The 25,939-nt window shown below is 43.0% G+C and overlaps 1 protein-coding gene across 2 annotated transcripts in view; it reads left to right on the top strand.

Annotated features, from left to right (window-relative positions):
• Positions 1-20,233, top strand: part of RASSF3 (Ras association domain family member 3) — a 72,606-nt gene extending 52,373 nt beyond the window's left edge. For both annotated transcript variants that reach the window (XM_052669471.1, XM_052669470.1), the window contains exons 2-5: positions 15,315-15,422; positions 16,507-16,774; positions 17,705-17,820; positions 18,242-20,233. In XM_052669471.1, the coding sequence (XP_052525431.1) occupies positions 15,315-15,422; positions 16,507-16,774; positions 17,705-17,820; positions 18,242-18,391 (642 nt within the window). In that variant the 3' untranslated portion in view covers positions 18,392-20,233. The remainder of the gene's footprint in view (positions 1-15,314; positions 15,423-16,506; positions 16,775-17,704; positions 17,821-18,241) is intronic.
• Positions 20,234-25,939: the final 5,706 nt, after the last annotated feature.

The raw sequence follows: 25,939 nt of genomic DNA, 5'->3' as shown, positions 1-25,939 counted from the left end.
TGCTCTTCATTCCCGATTTGAGTGCAGGAGTGAAATTATCCAGCTGCAGAGAAAGTAAATTAGAGGCCTCTGGAGGGGCCAGGTGGCAGCATTGTGATGGCTCCTATTTCTAATAAGCACGCTGGAGTTTCTAAGTCTGTATGGGTGTGGGGGGAGCTGTGTTCTGCTGCTTATAAACCTAAATGAGGATGGTTCTGCTCACTCAGTTCCTCTTATGTTTTTCCTCATCCTGCACTGGATTTATTCAGTGATTTTTGTGCTGCTGGGCTATAAGGAGCACACAGTGATTTAGACTGCTTGAATCAAGACACAAATAGCAGTGAGGCATTAGACGTGGTCAGACAACGCGTTTTGCAGACAGCTGTTGTGGTGGAAGGCAGCAATAGCTTTTCCTGAAGGAGGACTTTTTCTGAACCGAAGCAGTCAGATCTGGAATATCTGATAATGTTAGAAAAGCTGATGTGAAGATTTAGTGCCTGTTGCCAGCATTCCTAATCGTTTGGTATTTCGAAACGTTCTCTTAGTAGATGTATAGCTCTTACTCTAAACTGAAACACAAGAATGCTGAGATGATGGGTGCAGATATAATGCTTCTCTGTCATTTGTAATGCTTTAGAAAGAGCCTGCTAAGCCTTCAGTTTACAGCTGATATTCCCAGGAATCTCCAGTTGTGCTGACAAATTCTTTGCTTAACAGGCAGTAGCTTGCATGGAAGTTGCAGAAGGATAGGAGTGCAGGTTGTGGGGAATCCTGATACACAGGAATGCTTTTGGTGGCAGCGGGTCCTGACCGAGGTACTGCAGGGGGCTGGTGCTCGGGCAGGGAAGAGCCACAGAGCACACCACCAGTTCCACTTAGAGTGCTTTAAATCAGATGGAATTTGGGCATCCTGCCTCGGCAGGGAAGGCAGAGAGCCATCAGTGGTGGATGCCTGAGTGGTCCTGAGCAGAAAAGGAGTGCAGCCTTGTGGCTGGCACTCTGCAGGGTTAACTGTTGGAAAAGGTGAGCATCTGCCCAGGCTCATCCTGCATGGCTTTGGGCACAGTGTGTGCTTTAGGAAGCTGCCAGGTTCTGCTGGGCACTATCGCTGTTGCCTGTGACGCTGTGAGTCTGTGGGAGGGTGACTGGGAGCAGATGTGCTTCATTTCCAGTAAAATTCTGTGGCTGTGCTTGGGACTATGAGTTTCCTTGTATCACTGTCTTCATCAGGACAGTGTTGGTTTTGATCAGCCTCTTTCCTTAGCTTAAGAGTAAGCTTCTTCTGGCTTACTAGAAGTGTGGTATTTCCTAGTCTAGTGAAGCCTGTAATATGTCTGGGGCTCTTGTTAATTTTCCAATAATGTACATTAGTAAGAAGAACTGGGTTGAGAAATTGCATACAAAATGTGACTTGCTGAAGCAAAACTAGAAGGTGTGGTGGCATTGCAAGTTGTACTCCCCACAGCATTATCTTTTCTTAGCATCACTTGCATCCTTTGTAGTTTGCTTGTTTATATTACCCCTGCTCTTTTTCTGAAATGCTGATTTTATAATACTATAGCCAGCCGCAGCTGGCTTCTTCCCACTTTGCATCATAAGAAACATTTGATTAAAAGCATGTAGTGAACTCCCTTTAAGTCTCCGTGTTTCCATACTTTGATGTTGCCATGTTATTTTTTTTATTTAAAAAATAACACATGCCTTTCTTGTGTGCACATCTGCTTCTCTGTGTGTCACCTTGGTACGTTTACAGAGCCTTGTGTAAGTGACTGTGCTTATTTCATTAGGAATCACTAACAAATAATCCTGATAAAGTATGATTGCATGAATAACTCTACTCATTTAATTAGGGCTTACTAATTGGTGGTCCTGGTACTAAAGGACCAGGTTCAGTTCTCTTGAGAGAACTTTCCCGGAACCAATGGATGCCTTGTAATTTATATGCAAACATGATACTTAGTATTAACATGATACTTAGTATTAACTTAGTATTACAAGCCACTATTGCAACTTTTGGTGTTCTTAATACAGCTCACTGAAAAGGAAATTGTTGTTTGGATGCTAAATGAGCTCTAAAACAACACCAATAAATCTGAGAAGAAAAAACTCACCCCTGAATACTTTGTGATGTTCAACTGTCTCCAGCTTGCAGGTCTGCTCCCAGTGTTGTGCCTTATTAATACAGTATTGCCTGGACAAGAAACTGGACAGGAAATGGCAGTGCTCCTCCACTGCCCTGTGCAATTTGGCATTACAGAAGTGTTTTACATGAACCTACAAGCTCTGATAATTTGAAGAGCTTCTGTAACTAAGTTACACAAAATACCTGTTTGTAAAAGCTTGACTGAATTTCAGTCTTTTGGTCAAATTGTGCAAGCTGGGAATAGAAGAAAATGAGATGGTTACAGGTTTGTTTCAGTTGTTTAAGGCTGAGTTCCCTTCCACATGACAGGTCTGTGGTTAGAGGGGCTTTGTTGCTGGGCTTGTTTTATATATTCTCAGTAGAAGGGTCAGCACAAACTGACTGGTCTCTTTACAGGACTGATGCTTTTGTGTTTTTCAGGAGTTAGAGGTATGCTCTCATTTTCTTCCAACTCTTCAAGTTGGAAGTTCCCCTTGACTACATTTTCCTTGGTGTATTGATTGATGCAATTGTGAGGTTGCTTTGTGTATTATTTAGTAACGTAACAAGTTTATAGGGAAATGCTGTGTTTCTTTACAATTGAGTCATTTTTTGTTATGATACTTAAATTTTGCTCTACTGATAAAATGGAACTTGTGTCACTTTACTTGCTTTATTTTGCCCCCTAAAAACACAAGTGTCAGGATTCTTAGGTTAGGACAATATTTTTCTGTTAAAGCACAGGAAATATTAAAAACAGTATCTCAAAGTCTTAGTAAAAAAGCAATTCAGTTGCGGTTTTGCCTTGTGGAATTTGTTGCTTATTTAAACGAGCTTTGATTCAGTTGCACTCTGCTTATCCCATGCTTGTCTGCAAAATGACCCACACTTTTCCATGTGTGCTGGTCGAGGGTGTTTGGAGGCTGTGATGGGTCCTCATTCTCCCCATTCTCTTTAATGTTAAGTAAGTGAGTTTTTTGTGGGGAAAAAAATCTGGAAGACTCTCTTCTCCCTCCCCCTGAAGTGTGTGTGTCAGCTCTAACAGATCCTGTGTCTTCATGAGCTTCATGATACGTTTCCTGAAACAGAAGTTGGGGCTAAGGAAAGGTGGAGTAACAGCAGCATTTCCTTGTGCCTGTAACATCCTGCCCATAAAAGCAGGGAAATAGCTGTTTGGAAGGGAAAAAAGAACAACTTCTGAACTTTGTGGTAGAATCAACACATTCTCCCATTTGCTGCTTAAGAACAAAGCCTGTAAGTTTTTTTTCCCCTTCACGGGTTTCCTGGTGGCCATTCTCCAGCATGGTAAAATAGCTTGTGTTTGGAGACGGGCCATGCAATCAAGTTGTGAGCCAGCAAGCCGTTTTCTTCAGCACAGGCTTAGGGCTGTTCTCCTGACCCTTTCTCAGAAGAGCTGGGTTCATCAAGCTCTTTCACTGGGGTACTCTGTAAGCACAGTGTAATGTCTTCTGTTCACACTGCCCACAGAAGTCTACCCATTGTGACCTGTTCTGTTCTCCTCCGTGATGCCCTACCAGCATTCCACAGGGCATTGCTGTCGCCCCGCTCTTTTATTGATGGCATTAAAAATGAAATGAAGGCTGATGGTGGCAATTGCCCTCGTATTTTGCAGTGACTCACTTGTCTGCCTGAGATATGACTTGTGAGCTGCCAAGGAGGAGCAGCATGCTCATGGCAGACCAGGAAGCAACGTGAGCTGTGGTACTTTGTACCAGTCTAGCATGGTGGTGGTTCAGCTGAGAATGTGCTCAGGAGTGTTTGTTGCAATAGGATGCTTTGGAACTTGAGGCACTCAGTTGGCTTGAGCTCTTACTTGGGAGAAATGCATGTGTAAGTGCTGGGGAGAAACAAACTCATACTGAAAGTAGACAGCCACCTACTATTCAGCAAGTGTATTTTTGCAAAAAGAGTTGAGTTAGATGAGGTTGTGGTAGATTTCCTTTTTTTTTTTTTTTGTAATGCCAGTAGAGATTATTGTCTTTCTCCTTAAAGAATGTAAGAGCTGTGAAGGAACTTGTCCTTTTGTCAGTCTTCCTCTGCTCAAAACGGAGGTATTGGGGAGGCTGTTCAAGTGTACAGCTGGATTTGTGATTCAGTTCCCTGAATGGGTAAGGATCTCTCTTAGTTCATCTTTTCTGAATGGAAGAAGCCCTTCCCTACCACATGCTCCTCAAGAAACCCCACAAAACTAAGGAAACAGTTTGATTGAACAGACAGTAGAAAAACAAGGGATTGAAAGCCCTCAGAAAGTAGGTTATCATTACCATACTGATGAGTTTATTCATGGCATAAAGATGCATAAATTGCTCTGTTTCCTCAGAGTACAGTGATCTGAGGTACAGCTTACCTAAGTGAGTGTGAGGTCACTGGGATGTGCCAGTGTGGTGAGGGGCTGAATAGTGGGGTCCAGAAACCCTCTCCTGCTGCCTTTACCTTCTTGTCAGCTGTACTAACGACTGTGCTGGGATATGTCTTTTGACTACTACCCTGTTTTTAATAAAACATGCTAATATTGAGGTAGCACAGGAGGGTTCATACTATTAGCTGTTAATGAAGTGTGCCAGATGATCTAAATTTTCTGGAGTGTAAAAGGAGAAAAAGCATTCATGCAGGTTAGTCTGCCGGGGCGTCTCCTTTTGTTTGCTTTTTGTGAAATACAGAATTTGGATCCTCTTTGAAGAGACTGGGAGCTTCTTTGAAGGTGACTCCTGAGCCTTTCAATGAAAGTTGTGTGGAGTTACTCATACAAAGCACAGCAAGAGATAGTGTTAGTGTAAGAATATTTCCCATGTTCTATTTCATTTTCTGCTGAAAAAGAGCTGTTGTCACTGAAAACTTTGTTGTATGCGGGGTTAGGTTTAGCTCTTACCATCTGATGTATGTATATAAAGCAGCAGTTATGTAAGTTGGCAGTAAATACATATGAAGGCTTTGTCATGATCACATTCAACATACTAAGAAGGTACTTCAGCTCTTTGGTGGCTTAGAGAATGTATGCTTCAATAAAGATACCAGAGATTGCTTACAGCTTTCTCTCCAAATTATGATGGGACTTTGAGGCCTTCAGGATGCAGATTTTATTTGAGAAATAGATAGTTGTGCTTCTTCAGTTTTGTGGGATTTCTTGAGAAGCCCTTGTCGTAGGGGAGGACTTCCCTTCGGAAGAGTTTCAGATATGAGGTCAGTGCCAGATGAACCGAGAGAGATCCAGTACTTCCTCTATTTAGGGAACAGTGTGTTCCTCAACAAGGAACTCACCCCCACGGCAGTGTTTGCTTGAAAAACTGCATCTGTTTGAGCAGTGCTGTCTGTGTTCATTGCAGGGTCTGATGGGGAAAGCTGCCTGTCAGGGTTGTGCTGTTTCAGGAGAGGCAATGTATTACGTCATGCTTCCTCAGTCAGCTTTACTGCTGGGTAGCTTTTAAGGGCTTGGTGTTTCGTTTTGTTTAGTTCTGTTTTTCAAATAGATCAAATCCAAACAAAATGGACTGTCTTGGTGGGACTGTGGCCATGTTCAGATTTGCCACAGCATGAGCCCTGAAGCTGGGCTTCGGTATGAAGCTGCTGCCTGCTTGACACAAGCAAATTTCATCAGATGGCTTAAAAAAGGGTTTGATGAGCCAGTCTGTGAACTACCCAACCGGACCTGGGAGGGGAACCTTGCTCTGAAGATAAAATGGCACAGAAGCCCAGCCTGGCACCCAGCCCCAGATGAGGCTACCAACTGAACCTGCATCATTGAGGTGCAGAGAGGCCTGACAATAGCCAGGGGGCAAAAGCAGCACTGCTCTGCCTGGCACATGGCTGGCTCTTCCCCCACAGAGCTTCCCCAAGTAGCTTTCCAGTGCCAGTTCTGATACATGGTGTGTATATGCATTTGAAGACTGCGGGGTTGTCATTGCAAGCAGCCTCTTCCTGCATCCTGGTAGATGGAGCCTGCTGGATTCTTGCAATTCAGGTTTGCATGCAAATACTATGGTATAATGACCCCAGGTCCTAATGTTACTTAATTGTCTGATTTGCTAGCTGGATGAATAGTTTGGTTTTCAGACAGTACTTCACCTTCTTTTCAAGATATACTAATTAGATTTCTAGATTAGATTAGATTTCTATATCTTGTATGAGCTTTCCAGCTGTCTGTTGAAAGCTAGATTTTGTTGTGCAGGTCTCAAAGATGCTGGCTGTCCCTTTATACTTGATTAAACCCCTTATCTCCTTAAATAGCCAGCAATTAAAGCTCATGCACTTTCTGTAGAGGAGACCTGAAGGAGAGAGGTTATTTATTGTTTGCGTTGTTTCTTGCATCTCATTTTACTAGCTGTAATGAGCAAATTGACACAGCTGTGAAATGTTACTTAACTTGTGTAATGTATTGCTTTTAAAATAAGTCATAATATGAAAAAAACCAGAGTAGGAATCTGCATTAGATCTGCTGATTCTTGCTGGACAGACTAATGCCAGGCCTCAGAGACTATTCTTCATACGGTTGGTTTTCAGTCTACGCAAATGACCGCCTTTTAAAAACTGGGTTGTGTGCCAGTAGTTAAAGTATGGCCTTATAGGGTATGACAGGCTTTGTTACTAGGGATTTTCAGAGGTGAGGTCATGATAAACTTAGCTGAAACTTCAGCAGTGTTAATGTTACCAACAAATAGATTTATTTTTCTAACCTTCCTTTCACAATGCCTGAACGTGACCTGCTTTTATATGGCTCCTGTTTAACGGAAAATAATTTGTTAGAATGAATAAAGGGAAGTTAGTTAAAGCCCATGTTTTCATTCTCTGCTGCTTAAAACTATTCACCTTATAAACATAGAGTGTTTACATCAGAGACGTTGGGCAAGAAAGATAATGCTTTTTGGTACCCTTTCGTTAGCATGCCAGCCACCATTGTGTGGTGGTACTCTGGGAAAAACTGAAAATAGACTGCAGCTAAGAAGCACCTATTGGCTGGAATGTGTGTACCTTGTAAAATCATGCCAAAATGATAAACCGTGGCTTTCTTTGACCGCAGTGAAAGAACCCTGGCAGAGAAACCATGCTGTAACTTTCTTAAGGGTTTTTCACAGCGGTGAAGTTACTAACGATCACCTGCATTTTGATGCACCTGTTGTGCATTCTGCATACATCCCAGCTCACCATATCTCAGGGCACACTGGAGCTATTTGTTCTTCTCTAAAATAATGGAGAGGTTGGAGCAGGTGAGTTAGGAGGAAAAGCTGAAGAGTCCAGGGCACCTCATTTTGTGGAGGCATGCGATTATGTTGTAAAAATATCATGAGAGTGATGGGTAAGCAGATATGAAATTCAGGTTCACAAGGTCTTGCAGTTATTAGGATTAAGGGGGCACCCGTTACGCCTAACAGAAGCTTCCTTCTGTCTCAACAGTAATCACTTGGAAGCAGATGACAGTCCTTCACACTGCATTTGTGTATTTCCAGAACTCGCTTCTGCAGGAGGTGCAGACACAGGGAGTATCGGCAGGTTCCGAGAGGCCTTGCATGCATGCCTCAACAGCAGGGCCATAAATGGAGACTAAAGGCACTCAGAAGGGAGGTACCCTCTGCATTCCTGCTGAAACAGTTGTGGATGCCAGTGGAGAGGCTGCAGAAAAGGCTCACGTGCTCTCTCGAAATAGCCTTCTTTTCTGCTGCTGTTGCAGGCTGAATACCAGGCTGAATGGACTGTGTACACCTGGCCCAGGCGGGCATTTCTGCTGTTGTTGCCTTCAGAAGGCAGGTTGTTCTTACTCAGGTGCAGGTTGTTCTTTCTTGCTCCATTAGGATAATTAAGACTTGGGTGAGCCAAGGCTGCTCAGAAAAACAGTGTTTTGGACTGCTTCCTGGCTGGTGTGCCACTGACCTGGGAGTGGGAACTGGATCACACTGAGCTCAGAAAGAAGGAGGCACTGAACAGGATATAGAGGTGTAGACTCTGCCCACATCATCCATCTCATCAGAAAATGGCATTCTCTAACCCTGAGAACAGTGGCTGTTCAGGAGGACACAGACGTTTTGAGGTGCAGTTACGTAAGAAGGTGTCAAGCTTGGAACTGCGTCTTTTTTGTTCGTTTTTTAGGGTTTTCAGATTTGGTTAGGTTTTTGTTTGTTGTTGTCTGCCTTCTCTGTAGTTTTCTGGCTGCTGGTGTGTCTTACCATTTGTGTACAGGCGTGACCAGCATCTCCACTCTGGTTCTCAGGCTTTCTGTGGAAAGAGGAGCACATCTTCGGAGCACACACTTGCTCTCAGATGGAGGAAGTTGCGCTTGCTGACAGTGCTGCTTTGATCTTGTGAGAGTTAAGATGAGGAAAAAGCAAGATGTTTGTTTGCAGGGTTTCAATTTCTTTCTTTCCTGTGGGAGTGCTGGCAGGTTGTAGGAAATGTAGAGTTGTTTCTTGTGGAAGTAACAACTGCACTGAGATCAGAAGTCCCTTACTGTGTTTTCTCTCATATTCTTTACTAGGTTATTTGTTCTATGGTACCACTGTTAGTTAAATCCTTTCTTTAATGCAAACATAAATAAATTGCATTAGTTTCATTTTTTTTTAACTAAACAAGACTTTATATATAATTTTTTTTAAATGTAGATTAAGTTGCATTTTTCATTTGTCAAAGCCTCAGTACTTTAACTCAAAAATAATTCCTGGTCACAATTCACAGCCAGGTCAGTGCATCTCTACTCTTCCAGCTGAATCAGGTTTCACTCTGTGCATGGGATTAATAGGACATATGAGGAGATAGGCACTGCCATTGCTTAAAAGTTGGCTTGAGCTCTCACAGGCCTTCTGTGTAGACTTCTTAGAACAGTGTTACAGTATTCCTGGGACAGGTTTACATTTTGTCCATTATGTTTTCATTTGTCTGTCAAGCCAGAAGTTTAAGAGGAGCTTGATTTCCCCATTCCTCAAAGGTGCCAAGTTCCTAGAAATTTTGTGAGAATGGAGAGTTAGAGGAGAGGCAGCTTGTTGTGTTCCCCTGTAAATTAAAAACAAGTTGGGGAAGCTGAGCATCCATCTCGAGGCAAAGATCCTGAGGAAAAAGGCATCAGGGTTTTTGGCTGTGGCTTTTTCCTAGCCTAATTCCATAGCAGCTTGCTAGCTGTTAAGGTTAGTGCTTTCTTACTGCAGGCAAGACTAAGCTTTGGCAGTAACCGTGGGACTTGAACTTTATGGAAGTCCCAGATGTGATGTGATTCTTCTTTTTTTGGGATTGCAACTTGATTTGCAGTTCATTTTAATCGTGATCTATACTTTTTTGTTGTTGTTGTGTTCCTTGAGGATTCACACAGAACTACTCTCTGGAGGCCCTTGTACTGGGTATGCATGTTAGAAAGACAGGGATTCTTCTCTAAACATCTGTCACACAAATAAAAGTGGGGATATGGAAAGGAGGAAGAAAAAATACATTTTCTGCCTTTTTTGTTGAGAGGAGGCTCAACTGTGAAGAGACATTGTCTCATGAGTTTGAATGAAAGACCAACTATTCCCCGTGGGGAAACAGAAGCACTTGCCTCATTTCCTTCTCACTGGCAGCTGTTCCTTAGGAATTTCATTTGCGTATGAGCTGCTTTAGTTGACCTGAGGAATAGTTTTAATATGAACGGCCATCAGCGGTGTGTGCTGTTAGAGTTGGAAAGTGCAGCGTGATATTCACAGGAAGTTAATAGGTTGAACTTAAAGAAGCATTTTGTACCCCAAGAAGTCCTCCATGCAGATTCTGGTGCATTCAGCTATCTTGACATCAGTTTTTATCCTTCCCATCTGTGCGGGGCTGAGAAGCAGGGAACGGAAGGAGACACAGGGCTCTGATGAGGAAAACACACTTATTAGGGCTGGGAGGAGGAAGGTGCAATGACATGGCTGCCATTGCTGAGATCATCATGTGGGTAGGTGATGGAAACACACCTCGCTCAAGTTTTTGTGTTTTACCAAAATAACACACTGTAAGTCTATTGTTCTCTTTTTTTTTTTTTTTTTTTTAATTATTATTTTTTATTTTTTTTAACTCTAGCACTCAGAAGTGTCTTGCTAGGCCCTGCAACACCTAAGCTGACAGAAGGAACAGCATGAACTGCTGTGCTGTGTTGTGCTTCTGCATTGACACATGCCAGGATCTGTGGCTAGGAAACTCATCGCCTGTCTTTAGAAGATGGGCAGTTTCACAATTCCCAACATGCAGATTGTGTTGGACACGCATGCTGGGTGTCTCACCAGGCGCTGGAGATGAGTCGGCTGCATCCGAATAGACGTGGGGATGAGTAGTTGTGCTGCAGCATTCCGCTCCCAGAGGAGCTGTGCCTGGGCTTGCAGTGTGCCTCTGGGCTCTGAGGGACACAGCCGGAAAAGTGGCTTCTGTCCTGGGCTGGGTGAGCCACCAGGTGATGCAGATGGGCTTCTCCTTTCACCAGGACAGGTGGAAATGTCACAAGGACAGGTCACACATACTGAGCTGTGGCATCCAAATCTCACCTCTGAATGCCTTCCCTCCCTTCAGCTCCATTTAACCTTGGTGAGGTTGGAGTAACTTCTCTCCCAGCAGTCTCACTCTGCACACGTGTGAATTCAGCTGCTTATGGACCTTCCTCAACAGCACAATGCAAACATTTTGCAAAGCCCAGTAGAGATTTATTTGTTACTGCTGTTACTCTGCTGCTGGTGGATCACTCAAGATCTTTTACAGATTGTAGATATCACAGTGGAATTTGATCTGCTGAACCTAAGCAGAGATATCAGAGGGATTTTCCTTGGGCGAGTCCTTGTTATGACATGACAAATACAGGAGGAAATAAGTCATAGTTCGCCAAGCCCTCCCCCAGCTGCTGAGGTGCTTTGGTCAAAGATTTATTTGTTTGCCTGAAGACATGGCTAGACAAAGCTGTATGGCAAAAGCCAAGTGCCACACCATGCTGAGAGCAATTCAGGCTTGGGGGAAAATGTGTACTGTCTTGTCAAGGAGTAATTCTTGCATGTTGGTCATGTGTAATTAGGGAAAAATGAAAGACGCAGGTACCTCAAATCAGTGTATGGTATCTGATGTTAGTCACTGAGCACAGCTGAGACCCAGTGGGCCAAGGCTTTTGTGTTCATGGAGGGCTCACTAGATGTTCTTTTGTGGACTTTCTCCTGGTGGCAGACATGGAGAGTTCACTGTCATTTCAGTCTGTGTGACACTGACGTGATTCTTCATGGGCAGTGGTGTCTGGCAGGTGAGAGTTTCTGCTTGCTTGGTTGGAGTCTGTCCCCTGATGTGTGTGCAGCGGGAGTGTTTGAGCTTTAGTTTGGGAGTGGAAGTGTTTCTCTAGGTTCAATCATGAAGGTCCCGGGGTTTTCCCCAGGGTTTTCCGCTGGGATGACATCTGTGTTGGCTGTCCACCATTTCTCACTCTCTGTGGTCTTTTGTTGGTCTTGAGTGGAGGATTAGGCTGAAAATGGTAATTGAAGTAAAGAGGGTTTCTGCTTGCTATGTGTAGCACTTTTTTTGAAAGGATTGGGGTCTATTCATTAATGCTTTAAGCCCAGTCCCTACTTTTTCATAATCTCTATACTGTTAAAATTAGTTGAGGCAGTCTTTGGTTGCTCAGAAAATGAGTTAAAGCCATGTTTGTTGCTGGTATGTGCAGAGTGAAGTTCTCTCAGCTTTTGCATAAACATGGCTTTCCTTCTTCATGCTGAACTAAACTTGGCCAAAACTGCCTGGCCACTGGTATCAGTGTGAGGAGACAGAAGTTCCAGTTGTGTGTTCAAGCAGGGAAGCCTTCCTAGCTCAGAGGGAGCACTGATTCTCTCAGTGATGCAAGGGAGCCTGCAGCTCTGCAGGGAGCCTCACCTGGAAGGCTGGCATTACACTGAGCTCTTCCCGACCCCTCACCTCCAGCCTGGAGCTACCGCCTGCAGCTCCTCAAACCCACTCTTGCAATTGCATTTAGTTCTATCAAATGTTTAGCATCCAGCAGTGTGTTCTCCTGTTTAATATTTGCAGAGCTGACCCTAGGGCAGCACCAGAACAAGTCCAGCAGAATTGGGCTTGGGTTTCATACGTAGTGCCTGGATCCTAGACAGCCCATAGGAATAGGCTATTCTCAGAGAGTTGCATCTATTCTAAACTAATCAAATTGCTATCCAGCTTGTTTACCGAGTTGAGTTAGTTTTTTTTCCAACTCTTAATAATGTAGGCAGATTGTTTACATGCTGTGAGCCATGTGAATTTGCCCTGTACCATTAATTCTTTTATAATACACTCTTATCTCCGGTTATTGAAAGTCCTTTCTGCCAGATTAAAGCTCTTGAAGTGCACAGAAGTCAGTGTGACGTTATTGAAACAAAGGTCAAGGTAGTCATAGGTAAGACTAGGGAGTGGTCTCTTCGTGAGTAGTGTTTTCTCTTGATGATGATGCTGTGGGTGGTTTGGGTGATTACACAGAATCATAGAATTGTTTGGGTTGGAAGGGACCTTTAAGATCATCTAGTTCCAACCCCCTGCTATGGGCAAGGGCACCTCCCTCGAGGCCAGGTTGCTCACAGCCCCATCCAGCATGGCCTGGAATGCTTCCAGGGAGAGAGCATCCACAGCCTCTCTGGTCAGTCGGTTCCAGTGTCTCACCACCATCATAATAAATAATTGCTTCCTCATATCTAGTCTAAATCCATCCTGTTCCAGTTTAAAGCCATTTCCCCTTGTCCTGCAGGCCCCCCTTCAGGTACTAGAAGGCTGCTGTAAGGTCCCCTCAGAGCCTTCTCCAGGCTGAAGAGCCCCAGCTCTCTCAGCCTGTCCTCACAGGGGAGATGCTCCAACCCTCTGATCATCTTTGTGGCCCTCCCATGGATGTGCTTTAACAGTTCCATGTCCTTTTTGTGTTGGTGGCCCCAGAACTTGATACAGTACTCCAGGTGGCGTCTCACAAGAGCAGAGGGGCAGCATCACCTCCCTCGACGCACTGGTCGCAATTCCCTTGATGCAACCCAGGATACAGTTGGCCTTCTGGGCTGTAGGAGCACATTGCTGGCTCACATTGAATCTGTCATCAATCTACACCCCCCAGCTCCTCCTCAGGATGGCTCTCAAGCCATTCTCCACCCAGCCTGTATTTGTACTTGGGATTGCCCCAACCTAGGTGCAGGACCTTGCACTTGGCCTCGTTGAACTCCATGAGGTTGGCATAGGCCCACTTCTCAAGCCTGTCCAGATCCGTCTGGATAGCATTCCTTCCCTCTTGTGTGTCAGCTGCACCACTTAACGATAACAGTTGGCTCCAGCGAAGTAGAAGAGAGGCACCTGCTTGGTCCGTTGTCCATGAAATAATGGCAAATAGTAAAGCTGTGGTGTCCACTGCTAGAAATTTACTATCAAAAGTGTTAGCAGATTGGATCTGTGCTGAGAGGCTTGTCTGCAGCTGCAGACACGGAAACCTTCTGGTTTCAGCTTTGGGTCTGTGAAAGCAGATGTAGAGGCAGTAAGTGCTCTGTCACGTTTGTGTGGCTGGATCTTGGCCTGTTCTCACATGCTTTGCAGATGGTATTCATAACGCCCATAGTTCCGGACCTGCTCTGTGTTACTGCTTTTACTGCTTATTTTGAGCACTAAAGCAGCAAAACCTATTTTGATTTCAGAGGAAAAACAAAAAACAAAAATGCTTAGGCACAAGAAAGAAAGAGAAAATACTAGAGAAAATAATTTTGTTTTCATTTGTTCATTTGCTCTCAAAGTGAATGCTGCACGGTGTAAGAGCCTCTGTGGAGATGAAGCGAGAAGTTTAGATGAAGTTGTATTTGTAACTCTGATGGCAGTTTAGGGGAGGATGACAAATAGAGGAGTAAGAAAGATTCATTTCTCTAGTGGGACTGCAGGCTTGGATTCTGAGGACGGTCAGTAACTTCGTGTTTTGCAATAGTGAGGAGGGGTTTGGCAGCTGTGCAGGGCACGCCGTGCACTTGGTGAGAGTTGTGCTAAGGAGCTGGTGGGAGGGTTGAGCGGCCGGTCTTCATTTTGCCTCAGTTTCCTCATCAGTGAAGTAAAGGTGTGTTCCCCATGTTGTGCAGGAAAGCAGCATTTGAGTCCATATGGGAGTCTAAGGTTTCTGGTTCCCAGCGCGTTCAGATCACGCCTTTCTTTTTATAGCTATGGGAGAAAAGTCAGCTCCAGCATGTCATTTAGTAAAACACCATATAGGAAAAGCAACGCTAAGCCCCACAGAGCTAAAACTAGCCGGTTTGCACATTCTTTCTGGGAAATGTCAGCTTTCAGTTCCACACCGGCTGCGATCATCCTGGCAAACCAGAGCGCTGTCCGGCTGTGCACAGATGTCCCAAGGGCTGCATGAGTGCAGGGAGCTCCTCTCCTCTGTATGGCCGCCGTGTATGTCTGTGTTCAGATGGACCCCAAAGCTTCAGGCCTCCGCTTCTCCCTTTCTAAGCGATGTCTTACGTCGTTAAAGCTGAGAGCTGCAGCTCTTTCAGACTATATATGGCGTTGGTGCTCGTGGTAGAATGTATTTATAACGCTGTTCGCTGTAGTGATGTGGATTGGGAACAAATGTTTGGTTGGATAAAATCCAACTCCAGGGATTGGTTTTACTGCTGAGTGTAAAATCCGTAGCAAGCTCATAAAAGCAGCAGTTGAAAATCTAATAGGGCCTTCCCCATAGAAAAGCCGTGGCTGTGGTGTGATGTTATGGAGCTGGCGTGACTCGTGATGGCTCACATAGCAGTCAGTGCCCCAGAGCGTATGCAGGCTGGGATGTGGGGATGCTCCTGTCTTTGTGGCACACGTTGGGACTGCTGGTGTTACTTGTTAGTATACGCTGCTGCTTTTATTTGTCTTCTTTGTTTGTTTAGAAATACTCATTTGTGCCCTAAGTAATGTTTCAAAAATTCCAGCTGTATTCTTAACAGTATTGCATAGCAGTGACATGAGCAAACCGAGCTGTTTTACATACCCCTAATAAATATTTGAGTGAAAACAATTGGCAGAAGAGTGACACGAGTGTCTTTGGGTGTGTTGATTTAACCATCTCCATTCAGTCCAAGTTTTCCCCTTGACTCACCTAACTTGCTCAGCCTTTCTTTTGCTGTACAGATGGTTAATGTGCATTGAGCCCTGTGGAGTCACCCAGACTGGGAAGGCTCAGATCCCACATCGTAAGAGAAGTGTTCTTTATTTTGTTTTCTAAAACCACTCTCTGCTGTTGTTGTTGAAGGATGATCAGAAGGAGACCGAACCACATGTTTATCTCAGTAAAGAAGAAGTTAAAGAGAAGATACAAAGCTATAACTCATCTGTCACTGATAAATTGAAGATGACCTTGGTAAGTTTTGCATAGGGTTTCTGTAACTTACAATAGGAGCAATTGCACGGTAACTTCATAGTGAATAATGAATCATTTTATTCTTAGCATCTTACATGCAAACCCATGCCTGGTTTAATGACTCTGTAGAAGGCTTTTTCTTAGATCTGCAAATAAATCTTACATCTGGAATATTTTTATTCATGTCACTTTTTTATGTGAATGGAAACAAATTGTAGAGGAGGCAAATTTGAGTGTTTGAAATGCATTTAAGATTAAATTCCGCTTTAACACCAAGATGTCAGTTTGTCAGATGAAAACCCTTCAGCTGGTAAACAAGAACATATTCATTCTGTTTGGGTTTATAAATGTTTTTTCAAGCATCTCTTTAACAGATTCACAAACAACTGAGAGAAGCAAGAACTTGCAGTATTTCTTACAGGAGACTTAATGCTCAGAGCAGTCCTATAGGTTTTCAGCACAAGGAGACTTCTTACTGCTGCCCTTTCCATGCACGTTATATGGACAACTGAATGCAGATAGATTTCTAATTTCCAAGTACTATGTGTCAGGTCCAGGGCTCAGTCTGACCTTCTCCAGACCATAATAACATTCACATTCACAAGTTCTGTAGCTCAGTAACGTGTGAACAATTTTGCTGTTTTCCTTCAGATGCAGTCAGAAAAAATAATTGAAAATGCTCATTAGATTGACATTTATTCTGTTTATTTTTGAATTGCAACAAGATTTGAGCATTTAAATACCATAAAATAATTTGACAAGTGCAGCTGAAAAGTAGGGAGATTAATTTCTTTATTTACTCCTCAAATATATAGTTAGAAATACATGCTAACGGACTTATACTTTGTAGTCAAGATCTAATAGATGCAGAGCTCAGCTGTTACTGTTAAGGCAGGTATTAATTTTATTCCTGCTGGTATTCCTGCTGAGTAATATGAATTATTGAAAGGGAATCTTTCCTAGGAGGTGTCGTGTGTTACAGTGGCATTTGCGATCTCTCACTCTTCAGTCTTCCTCCTACACTCATATGTCACAATTGTTCACTGCTGATTTTAAGCGTTTGCGGTTTCTCTTCCTGTTGCAGAACTCAAATGGGATTTACACTGGCTTCATCAAAGTTCAGATGGAACTATGCAGACCGATCACTGTGCAGTCTTCTCCCGGCCAGGGAACGTGTGCTCACAGCAATAACGAAACTGCTTTTTACCTGCCGAACGACTGTGTGAATACACTTCACATCAGCAGCACCAATACTGTCCGTGAAGTTATTGAGGCCTTGCTCAAAAAGTTTTTTGTTGCTGACAACCCTGCAAAGTTTGCACTTTACAAACGCTGTCACAAAGAAGACCAAGGTTAGACTTAGGACATTTGGGTGACAAAGTGATGTGTGGGGATCTATGCTAGAGGAGCACTTGAAATAAACAGGGTGGAAGAAAAAAAGATGGAGGGACGTGGCAGTCTTAGTCACTCTTTTTTTCTTTGGAAAAGTAGCATGCGCAATAAGAGAGTCAGTGCAGTGGGGATATTTCACAAAAGTCAGGAGAACCCACTGAAGCATCTGCATGGATCTCCCTTGCTGTGCAGTGTGTTCATTTAAAGTGCCCCCTTTATCAGGCTCTAAATTTCAACACTACAGACCTGTGAGACTGAATTAGAGGACGGTGTTTTAAAGAGAAATCATCATGTCAGCAATACCTGCAGTCCCTTCTCGGACAGGCAGCTGTTGAGTGATGAGCATTGTGGGCATGCGTGGGATACTTGGTGCATGGGATGCTCTCTGAACCGTCTGACAAAAAAGTTAGATGTATATCGTGTTTGGAAATCCAGAAGATGCAGAAGTTATCTTCAGTGGAAAAACACTTTTTGCCAGCGTTGTTAGTACATTTAAGAGCCTACCTTCTGTAGGCAGATATTGACAGCGGTTTCAGGAGCTCAGATGTTTCTGGCTGTCTGGAAAAAAGGAGTTTCAGAATGATGATACCACAGCTGTGATGTTTTAAATACTTATTTATAGCTACAGAGCTGTGTTGTATTTCCTCCTCCCACCCCCGCATACATTCAGATCCTGTGTTGACTAGAAGCCGCTTCATTCATATTTGATTTTAGCCTTGTACTGCTGCCATCCCTAAAGCTCGTTTGTTCAAAAAGAGCTTGAAGAATGTGTAAATTTGTGGCTACAGGTGCAGATCTCTGCACATCTCTAACGTTGGCCAGCACTAATCATTCAAAACATGTCAAACATCATTACTAAAGATGGTTAATTTCTGTCACTTCTCCTGCAGTTTATATATGCAAGCTGTCCGACAGAGAACATCCCCTCTACCTGCGTTTGGTGGCAGGCCCCAGGACAGAAATGCTCAGTTTTGTTCTACGTGAGCACGAGACTGGAGAGGTCATGGTATGTTACACTCCGCTTTTTGGTCCTTTAACGTCGTGGATGAGTGGGATCCTGTTTGATCTGCGCTGACGTGATGATCTGGTTTTTTGGGACGCTTTGTTTTTTTCTCATTGATAGTTATTTTGTGCTTTTTATAAGGGTTTAGTCTGTGGTTGGGCTGCCCTGCTGTTTTAGGGCTTTCAGAACAGAAAACAGCATAAAAGAGTTAAACGTTTTCAGATTGGTAAGATTTGCGAGTAGGGTGCCTGATGCTGTGTGTATATAAATGCTGTGTGTATATAAATGCTGTGTGTATATAAATGCTGTGTGTATATAAATGCTGTGTGTATATAAATGCTGTGTGTAAATAAATGCTGTGTGTAAATAAATGCTTTGTGCATTTCCTGTTATTTCATCTGTCGTTTTCTCTCTGTCTTTACAGTGGGAAGCTTTCAGCCTTCCTGAACTGCAAAACTTCTTGCGTATACTGGACAAAGAGGAGAACGAGCAACTGCAAATCTTAAAGAAGCGTTACGCAGCTTACAGGGACAAACTTGAAGAAGCCCTTGGTGGGGTGTGGAAACCTGGTTAAAAAGGGGGCCAAAGCACACTCAGGAAAAATGCACACAACCAAATGTCAGTATAGCATGCCAAACCCAAAGTACAAAAGAGCAGCAAAGAGTAGTTTTCTTTATTCAGAAGGCTGTTTTGTGATGCTAGGGTACCTGAATTTTGCTATAGACTTAGTTCCATAAGCCAGGTCACTTAGCATCTCGCACCCACAAGTGTAAGGGATTCTGCATGTTTGTACATCAGTTTGCAACCCTCTGTGTGCCTAGAGAGTTTTCCAAGTAATCTTGGTGCAAGCTGTGAAACTGTAATCAATTTACTAGGATGCTATGAAATAAGATTATTTTTTTTTCTTCTTTGCTTTAATGGTAGCTTTACAAGTAAGGAGGTGCAAATTGATTGGTTTAAAAAATGAATAAATCTATCTGGAAAATAATCAGTTGGAGCACTATCTTTGAGATGAAATTGATTTGCACTACCTTTCTGGTTTCAAATAGTTACTGTATAATTTGTGAGAGAACTGTTATAGATGGAAGGCATATGGACCTTATGTTTTGTTCTGTGAAATTTGTGGAAGGCTTTCAGGTAGTCTTCCCAGAGAAGGTAAGGAGAAAGTTGAAGAGAGGGTTAGAGTTAGGGCAGGAAAAGTGTAATAGCTGATGGAGAAGGACTGGTTTTAAATAGAAATAGTATTTATACAGAGGAAAGTTAAAATACTAATTCTACAAGAGTAAAGTTTTAGGATGTTGTAATATTGTGACTAAGTTTTAGGGCTTCTTAATTTCGTAAATCCACACTGGAAAAGAAATAAAGATGATAGAAAAATTGGGAAGGAAAAAGAGGCAAAAGCTGAATAAGAATGGAAGTGGAGCTGCACAGAGGTCACAATTGGAGAAGCTAGTTCCATAAATGTGTAATGGGGGGTTGGGAAGCGCAGCAAGGCTAACCAAGTGGCTGCTTACTTGAATTCTGAAATGCGGATGTTACCTAAGGTAAAACTCTGTGAGAAATACCCATCCTAGTGAGTGTTTAAGATCCAAGCTGTAACTACAGATGCGTTTGGTCTTTGTTGTAAGTCAGATCTTTCCTTTGGCTCAGCAGTCCATTTTTAGGCTGGATAATCTTGAATTGTCGTATCTGAGAGACAAAAACAGCTTCATCTGCTTCCTCATCTGTTAAAGGCTCAGTCAGGCAAAGGAAGTAAGAGTTCCTCATTCATGTTTCCAGCATAACAGAAAATTAAATTATACTGACTGTGTTGGTGACCAATCCTAGCAACTCTTGCTTTTAGTAATTGGAAGATTTTCTCTCTCATATTTTTTCAAATCCTTAATTGAACACCTGATTACCAAATTCTGTACACTGCTGATTTACTTGATTTAAATGTAGGAAAAATGTAGCAAGAAAACATTTTACTTTATTGTAAATAAAATTGTGGTTCTTTCAGAGTTATTTATCTAAAAAGCACGCTGGAAAGAAACCAAAGAAGTGGGAGTGCAATAGAGGCATAAGGCAGGTCAGGTAACCCATAATCCAGTCATTACCACACCAGAGAGGAAATGAGCTGTATATAATGGAGGTGAGGTGGGGGAAGTGCTATAGGCTGAACTGCAGAAGTTGGTGGTGAGTTGTGTTTCGTTTTGTTTGGGTGGGTTTTTTTCCTCTGTTCCTAGGATGTTCATTTTGAATTCCCAAGGAATTGTTAGAACTTTGGCGACATCTAATGGATACTGTGTGAAACTCCACGATGCTTCTGGTCATCACCTTAATTTGATGTAACTGTGCCTTTGTTTCCTTTCCTTAGACTTCTTTTTTGAAACTCTTCACAGGTGTTTTTTGGTTAAAAAAAAAAAAAAAAAAAGAATTTGACAATCATAATGTTTTAAAGTGTTAAGAGAAATTGAAAGTAGGACTAACTATAAAGTATCTACATGGCATATCTTGTTTTTGTTTTTTTTTTTCCTCCTTAATTTCACATGTAACATTGTAGTGCATGTGTGAGTTAGTAACATTATCCTCAAGTGAGACACTTTATAATGGTTCAGGGAATGCTTTTCTGTTTTGTTACGGTTTGTTTTTTCTATGAAGCAGCAGCATGTCCATGAGTATTCTTTAACATCTACTTATTTATATGCCTGCTCGTAACGATGTAATCTTTACATAATCGCTGTTAATGTTGAACCATTTGTTGCTCAGATTTAAACACTGTTTGAGTCTAAATGTGGAGTATAAAAATATGTGAATTTTGTTTTTACTTGAACTGAACTATCAGTCTTTTAAGTGGGCACATCTACATTTACTTCAGCCAAAAACCTCAATCAGTGTTGTATGCACTATGAGTTTTGAATTGGGGGAGAAGGGGCAAGAACCAAAATGGCTTACTATATTTTAATTTTGTCTTAGTCCATGGTTAATTATTGTAAGATGTCATGTGTGGGGTTAATTATTATTATTATTGTTATTATTATTTTTTACACACTGGCAATTACAACAGCTTTAATTTAAAGAAAAGTAATGGTCATCCCTGGCCACCTTTTCTCTTTTTAATTTTAGCATCAAATTAAACTGTCAAAGCTTTTGTTGCAGAACTGTTTTCATTTCTATCTGTGATGGTACCAGAATGATCAGATGGTTGGGGAAGGGGGGGTGGGAGGAGGGGAATGCAGGGAAACATGAAAATATATGTCTTTAAAGACAAACAAGCATTAAACTATTTATAATTTTGACAAGCTTAGTTTTATTTTTATAGGGAAGTTTTTATTCCCCTAAAAGTTATTAATGAAATGGCAAGTGATGGTTCCATTATTAAAGTTGAAGTTGGCAATACTTTGCTATGTGGTACGTTTTTATTTTCCCATGATCTGGAGTTCGTGTTGTGATGGTTGGATACTGGATGAGGCTTCTGTGTGGCACTGGGTCATGGTTAGGAGATGTAGCGTCTGTGTGCATGTTCCCAGTTATACAGAATGACAGAAGTACGTGATTTTACCTCAATTTGCTTCCTGCTTTTGATAAAGAATAATGCAAGCACAACTAAATAAATAGATTTATTTTTTCCCCCCCAAATACCTCATCATGGGCTGAACATGAGTGAAATGGGAACTCCTTTCTTGCTCCTCCATGAGTAATCAGGATGGTACCTGTGCTGTGGAAATGAGTGTCACACAAGTATGTAAGGCTGGCTGTGTCTTGGTGGGGTGGTGGGGTGCTGTAATGCTCTTCCGGTCCCTGCTGTGCTTTTATTAGAGGGCAAGAAAAATACCAGTTCTCCTTTGACCTTGGTGTGAATCCAAAAGGTGAAAATCCAGCCGTGTTCCTGACTGCCCAAGATCCTCTGGCCTAGTTGTGTGGGAGAAGTGAGTGCAGGGAGGTTGCAGGGTAAGTGTGCATGTGCTGCACCTGCACTGGTGAAAAGGCTCACAAGGACAGAGAGCTGGTGAAGCTGCTCTGGCTCCCCAGGTTGGCTGATATGAAAGTCGGGATGTATCAAAGCAGTATTGGAGGTGCAGTGGTGATCAGAAATAAAAACAAGTCACCATCTGACCAGCACGCATCTTTCTGAAGTACCAGATTGCTGGAAGAGCCGCTGGGTTTGCTGATGAAGTCGGTGTTTTTGAGGCCAGATTCAGCCATCAGCAGGCTCCCTCTGCTGATCATGACGCCGCGGTGCTTTGGCAGAACAAACAAGCCCTGACCCAGCACCAGCGTGGGAAGGCCTCCCTTGGCCCACGCGTGGCTCCAGCTGTCCTGTGCTGAACATGAAGCTGACACGGCAGACCTGCTGGACCCAGCAGGTTCCAGCCAATCTCTGCTCCTCAGAAATTGCAAAATGCTGAAAGGGGTGGCTGGGACAGGAACAAGTCCAGCAGCAGGCCTTTACACCAGTCTCACTACTGGCTCCAAACAACCTGCTGCCTAAAACCTCCCATCAGCTAAAGACTAAGAGAACTTTCCAAGATTGTCAGCTACCTTCCCTCGTGCTGCTGTTGCCACTGACAGACCTTTGAGGCTGGTCACCAGCCCCAGAGGTCCCTCGAGGAACAGGTTGGTGCTGATGAAGGTGACAGTGACAGGTGCTCTCCCACAGCCCCTCATCCTCAGTTGTGTGCTGCTGGGACGGAGCGTGTCTGGCAGTGTGGCAGAATTGTTACATGCATGCAATTGTATAGGAAGACAAACTTCATAGATTCTTCAGTGATCGTATTGTGGGGCTGTGTCTCCATCTGTAAAACAAACATTAGTCTGTTCCACCCAAGTCCGGATTCCTGGATACGGCCTACTGCCACTTGAGCAAAAAGTAAGACTGATGTGGGTGGTTGTGTGAATACGCTGGTTCCACTGGTTGATTTTGGCTTGCTTGGGTTTCACTTGTTTGTTACCAACTTCTTACTGCACCAACTGCTGAATTCCTCAGTGCAGGGGATATAGTTGTCAAATAAATACATTTGAAGTGTTTTCCAAGTGACTGATGTTGAATTCCCATCTGCACTCCTAGATGCCATGGTATGCTGTTGAAATTGTCCTGCTGGTATTTTAGCATAGGGAATTGTTCCAAACTTCTACCTAGCAGGTCACTGGTGTGAACGGATGTGCATTCAACATTTGCTTGGCCTTCTGTAAAGTTTCTTCCCCAATTAGCACTGCCATTTTTCAATTTGAATTGTTGTTTAATTAGTCCGTCCCCTCTTTCTACTCTTTCTGTTACTTGAGTTTGACAGGATAAGTGGAAATTCCACTTAACGCTGTACTTAAGATCATTCCTTATTCATTTATATATAAATTAATTTATAAAAATGTGACACGTTCTCTGACTGCCTCTTGTGGCTCTGGATGCATTGCAAACCACCAGTTGAATTCTGCTGTTGCCAGTCTGCGTGCACTGAGTAGGATGGGTGTTACCCAAAACACTTATTGCTCCAACTCCAGACATAATGAATTCCTGTTCTTCAGAGATACATGTCATGGGTCCACTATGCTCCATTTACCATGTACCTCAAAAGACTTTTCCCATCCATAAGGTTTGCTTGTGGCTGATGTGTGGCAGGACAGTCTTTCATTATGAAATCCACAGGTGGTCACCAGTAGGGCGACTCGTTGCTTAGTTACTGACCAACTTCATCTTGCTGCATGCTGATACAAACCATGTGCACCACTGCACCCCATTCACCCAACCTTTGACTCTCAACAGCAACTTGGAGGGAAGACACTGAGCTACTGAGGGAAAATAACAAACCCACAATAGAATATCGCAGGTTTGAAGGACTCACAAGGATTATAACTCCCACTGACTCAGGGAACACCTGTGGGCAGCTGGAGCCATTTCACCTGGCTGAAGCCTGAGTAGTAGCATTGAGTCCAGGAATCTTGTTAGACACCACAGCGCTAAATATTACTGGTCCTGATGGACTCGGGCTTCGTGCTGAGCATGCATTGGGGGGTGAAAAGGCATCAGTCAAACGTGTCCTGGGGTGTTGCAGCTGCTCACTCAACTCTTGCTCTGGTTGTGGTGAACACGCATCATCACATTGTGTCCTGCAGAGGTAAGAGGTCATCCTCTGCATCACTTGTTTGCTATTGTGCAAGTTGAAAGTAGAAGTGTTTTCAGCTGTCACAACATAGGGCAGAAAGGGACCTAGCTCAGCAGTTTGCACAGAGACACCCTTAGCAAACTCCTCCTCAAAGCTGCTTCCTTCTCACTTTCCTAAATTGTCTTTTTATTGCACTTTTTCTTTCCAACTCCTTTCTCTTCAGCTTTCACAAAGTGCAGTGATTGCAGTTGGGATGTGCATTGTCCATGTCCCCCTGTGGCAGCGACTGGGAAGTCCCAGCTCAATGGCTGGGACCTTCAACCTGATCTAAAGGTCCTTTCCAACCCCAATTATTGATTCCATATTTTTATATGCCAGTACTACTCCTGTAGACACTGTTTCAAAATCTGACTTTGTTTTTGGTGCTGTATAAAAATTGGGTTTGGTGATATTTTCCTTGAGTGTGTTAATTCTACCAAGGGCCTCTCCTGAATTTTGGAATGTTCCAGGATTCTATCAGGTGAAATGAATGAGCCTGTGGTGATGGTGCCTGAATTATGTAAATAAATGCTGCTTTCTGTATGAGTAAGAGTGGGTATTATGGGTAACTGGAGTAGTTCTCTTTTGTCTTTACCACAAGTACTCATGAGACAAATGCAGCACAAAACTCTCCTGCAGTAACTATATAAACCTAAATATAGCATCATAGCTTACATAGCATGATAGAAAATACCAGTACAAGGCTAAGATTTCCCTCTTTAAATACAGAATCAGCTGTGGCCAACATTTCCAGGGAGGCAGTGCTGTGCCAGCAGATTTGATGACAGCGATGTTCAGCCTCTGTTTTTTTCCCAGGCAAAATTACTGCACGGAATAGTGGCTGTGAAGTTCTCTGCTGAGATAAACAGGTGCTTTCTTTATGCCAGTAATCCTGGGCAATAATCATGTCTAGACCTGACAGCTGATACCCCAAGCATCTCTCTCTCCCTCTGCTTGTAGCATTCTTCCATGGCTGTGAGAAGGCAGATGCCAGACATTTCGTATCTGTTTTTACGCTGTGGTGTAAGTAACCACTGGACAAAGTTAGAATCCATGTTTTTAATTAACAGCAGGACAGACGGGTGGCACAATGTCTATGGAGTATCTTCTAAAGCCTGCTGCCAAATAATAGTGCGTATTTTTAAACGTGAGCAAGGCTCGGGTAAAAACACAGATCACACATATAGAACAGAAGGCCTGCTGCAGATCAGTCTGAGTTGGAGAGCAATCAGTCATAGGAACACTCCCAGAGCTAAGAGACCTCGCACCACTGTGTGCTGCTGACAGCCAGTCACAGACTGGGCACACAGCACTGTCATCCAGATACAACTGTGCCTGGATTCTCACTTTGGTCTGTAGACCATGAGGCCAGAGACAGGAGACATTACTTTCAAAGCTACCCTTACACTTTTTCTGCTGCCTTTTCACGTTAACTTGTCTGCTCGTTAAAGAAGAGAGGTTTATTTTGGCAGCTGGAACAGGTCCAAGCACCAGTCATACCTTGAGCAAGCAGGTAGTGACTATACTTAGAATGTGCTTTGAAATTGATGAGGTACAGGACTGTCAGCTTTAGAAGACACCCATTGGATATCATTGTGATATTAAACAGCTGTATCTGACTAAAGCAGCATCTGAAAAACTGTGTATTAGCACTGCCAATTCTTTCAAGTCACACAATTTCTCCAAGTATTCTTTTTTCTAAAACAGGTGACTCCCATCATTCTACAGTGTTCTTCATAAACATGGCTTATCATTAATAACAAATAACAAAGGAGGCACCTTGGAAAGGTTCATGAGCCCAAGTGACATTACCATGTGCAAACCACTAAAATCATTAAGCAGAATGGGAATTTGCATCTAGGTACTACAAGAACTCCATTTCTTGGGGTGTTACAGGGAGCTGTCAAGGTTTCATAAATAGAAACAACAAAAGACATTGAATTGTTCCATTAAGTAGCTGTTGAATATTTTCCCCTACATAGTGGAAGACTACTGAAGATACA

The sequence above is a fragment of the Tympanuchus pallidicinctus genome, unplaced genomic scaffold (genome assembly GCF_026119805.1).
Source record: "Tympanuchus pallidicinctus isolate F22 unplaced genomic scaffold, pur_lepc_1.0 scaffold8, whole genome shotgun sequence".
Classification (NCBI taxonomy): domain Eukaryota; kingdom Metazoa; phylum Chordata; class Aves; order Galliformes; family Phasianidae; genus Tympanuchus; species Tympanuchus pallidicinctus.
This window is presented reverse-complemented; position numbering and strand designations above follow the sequence as displayed.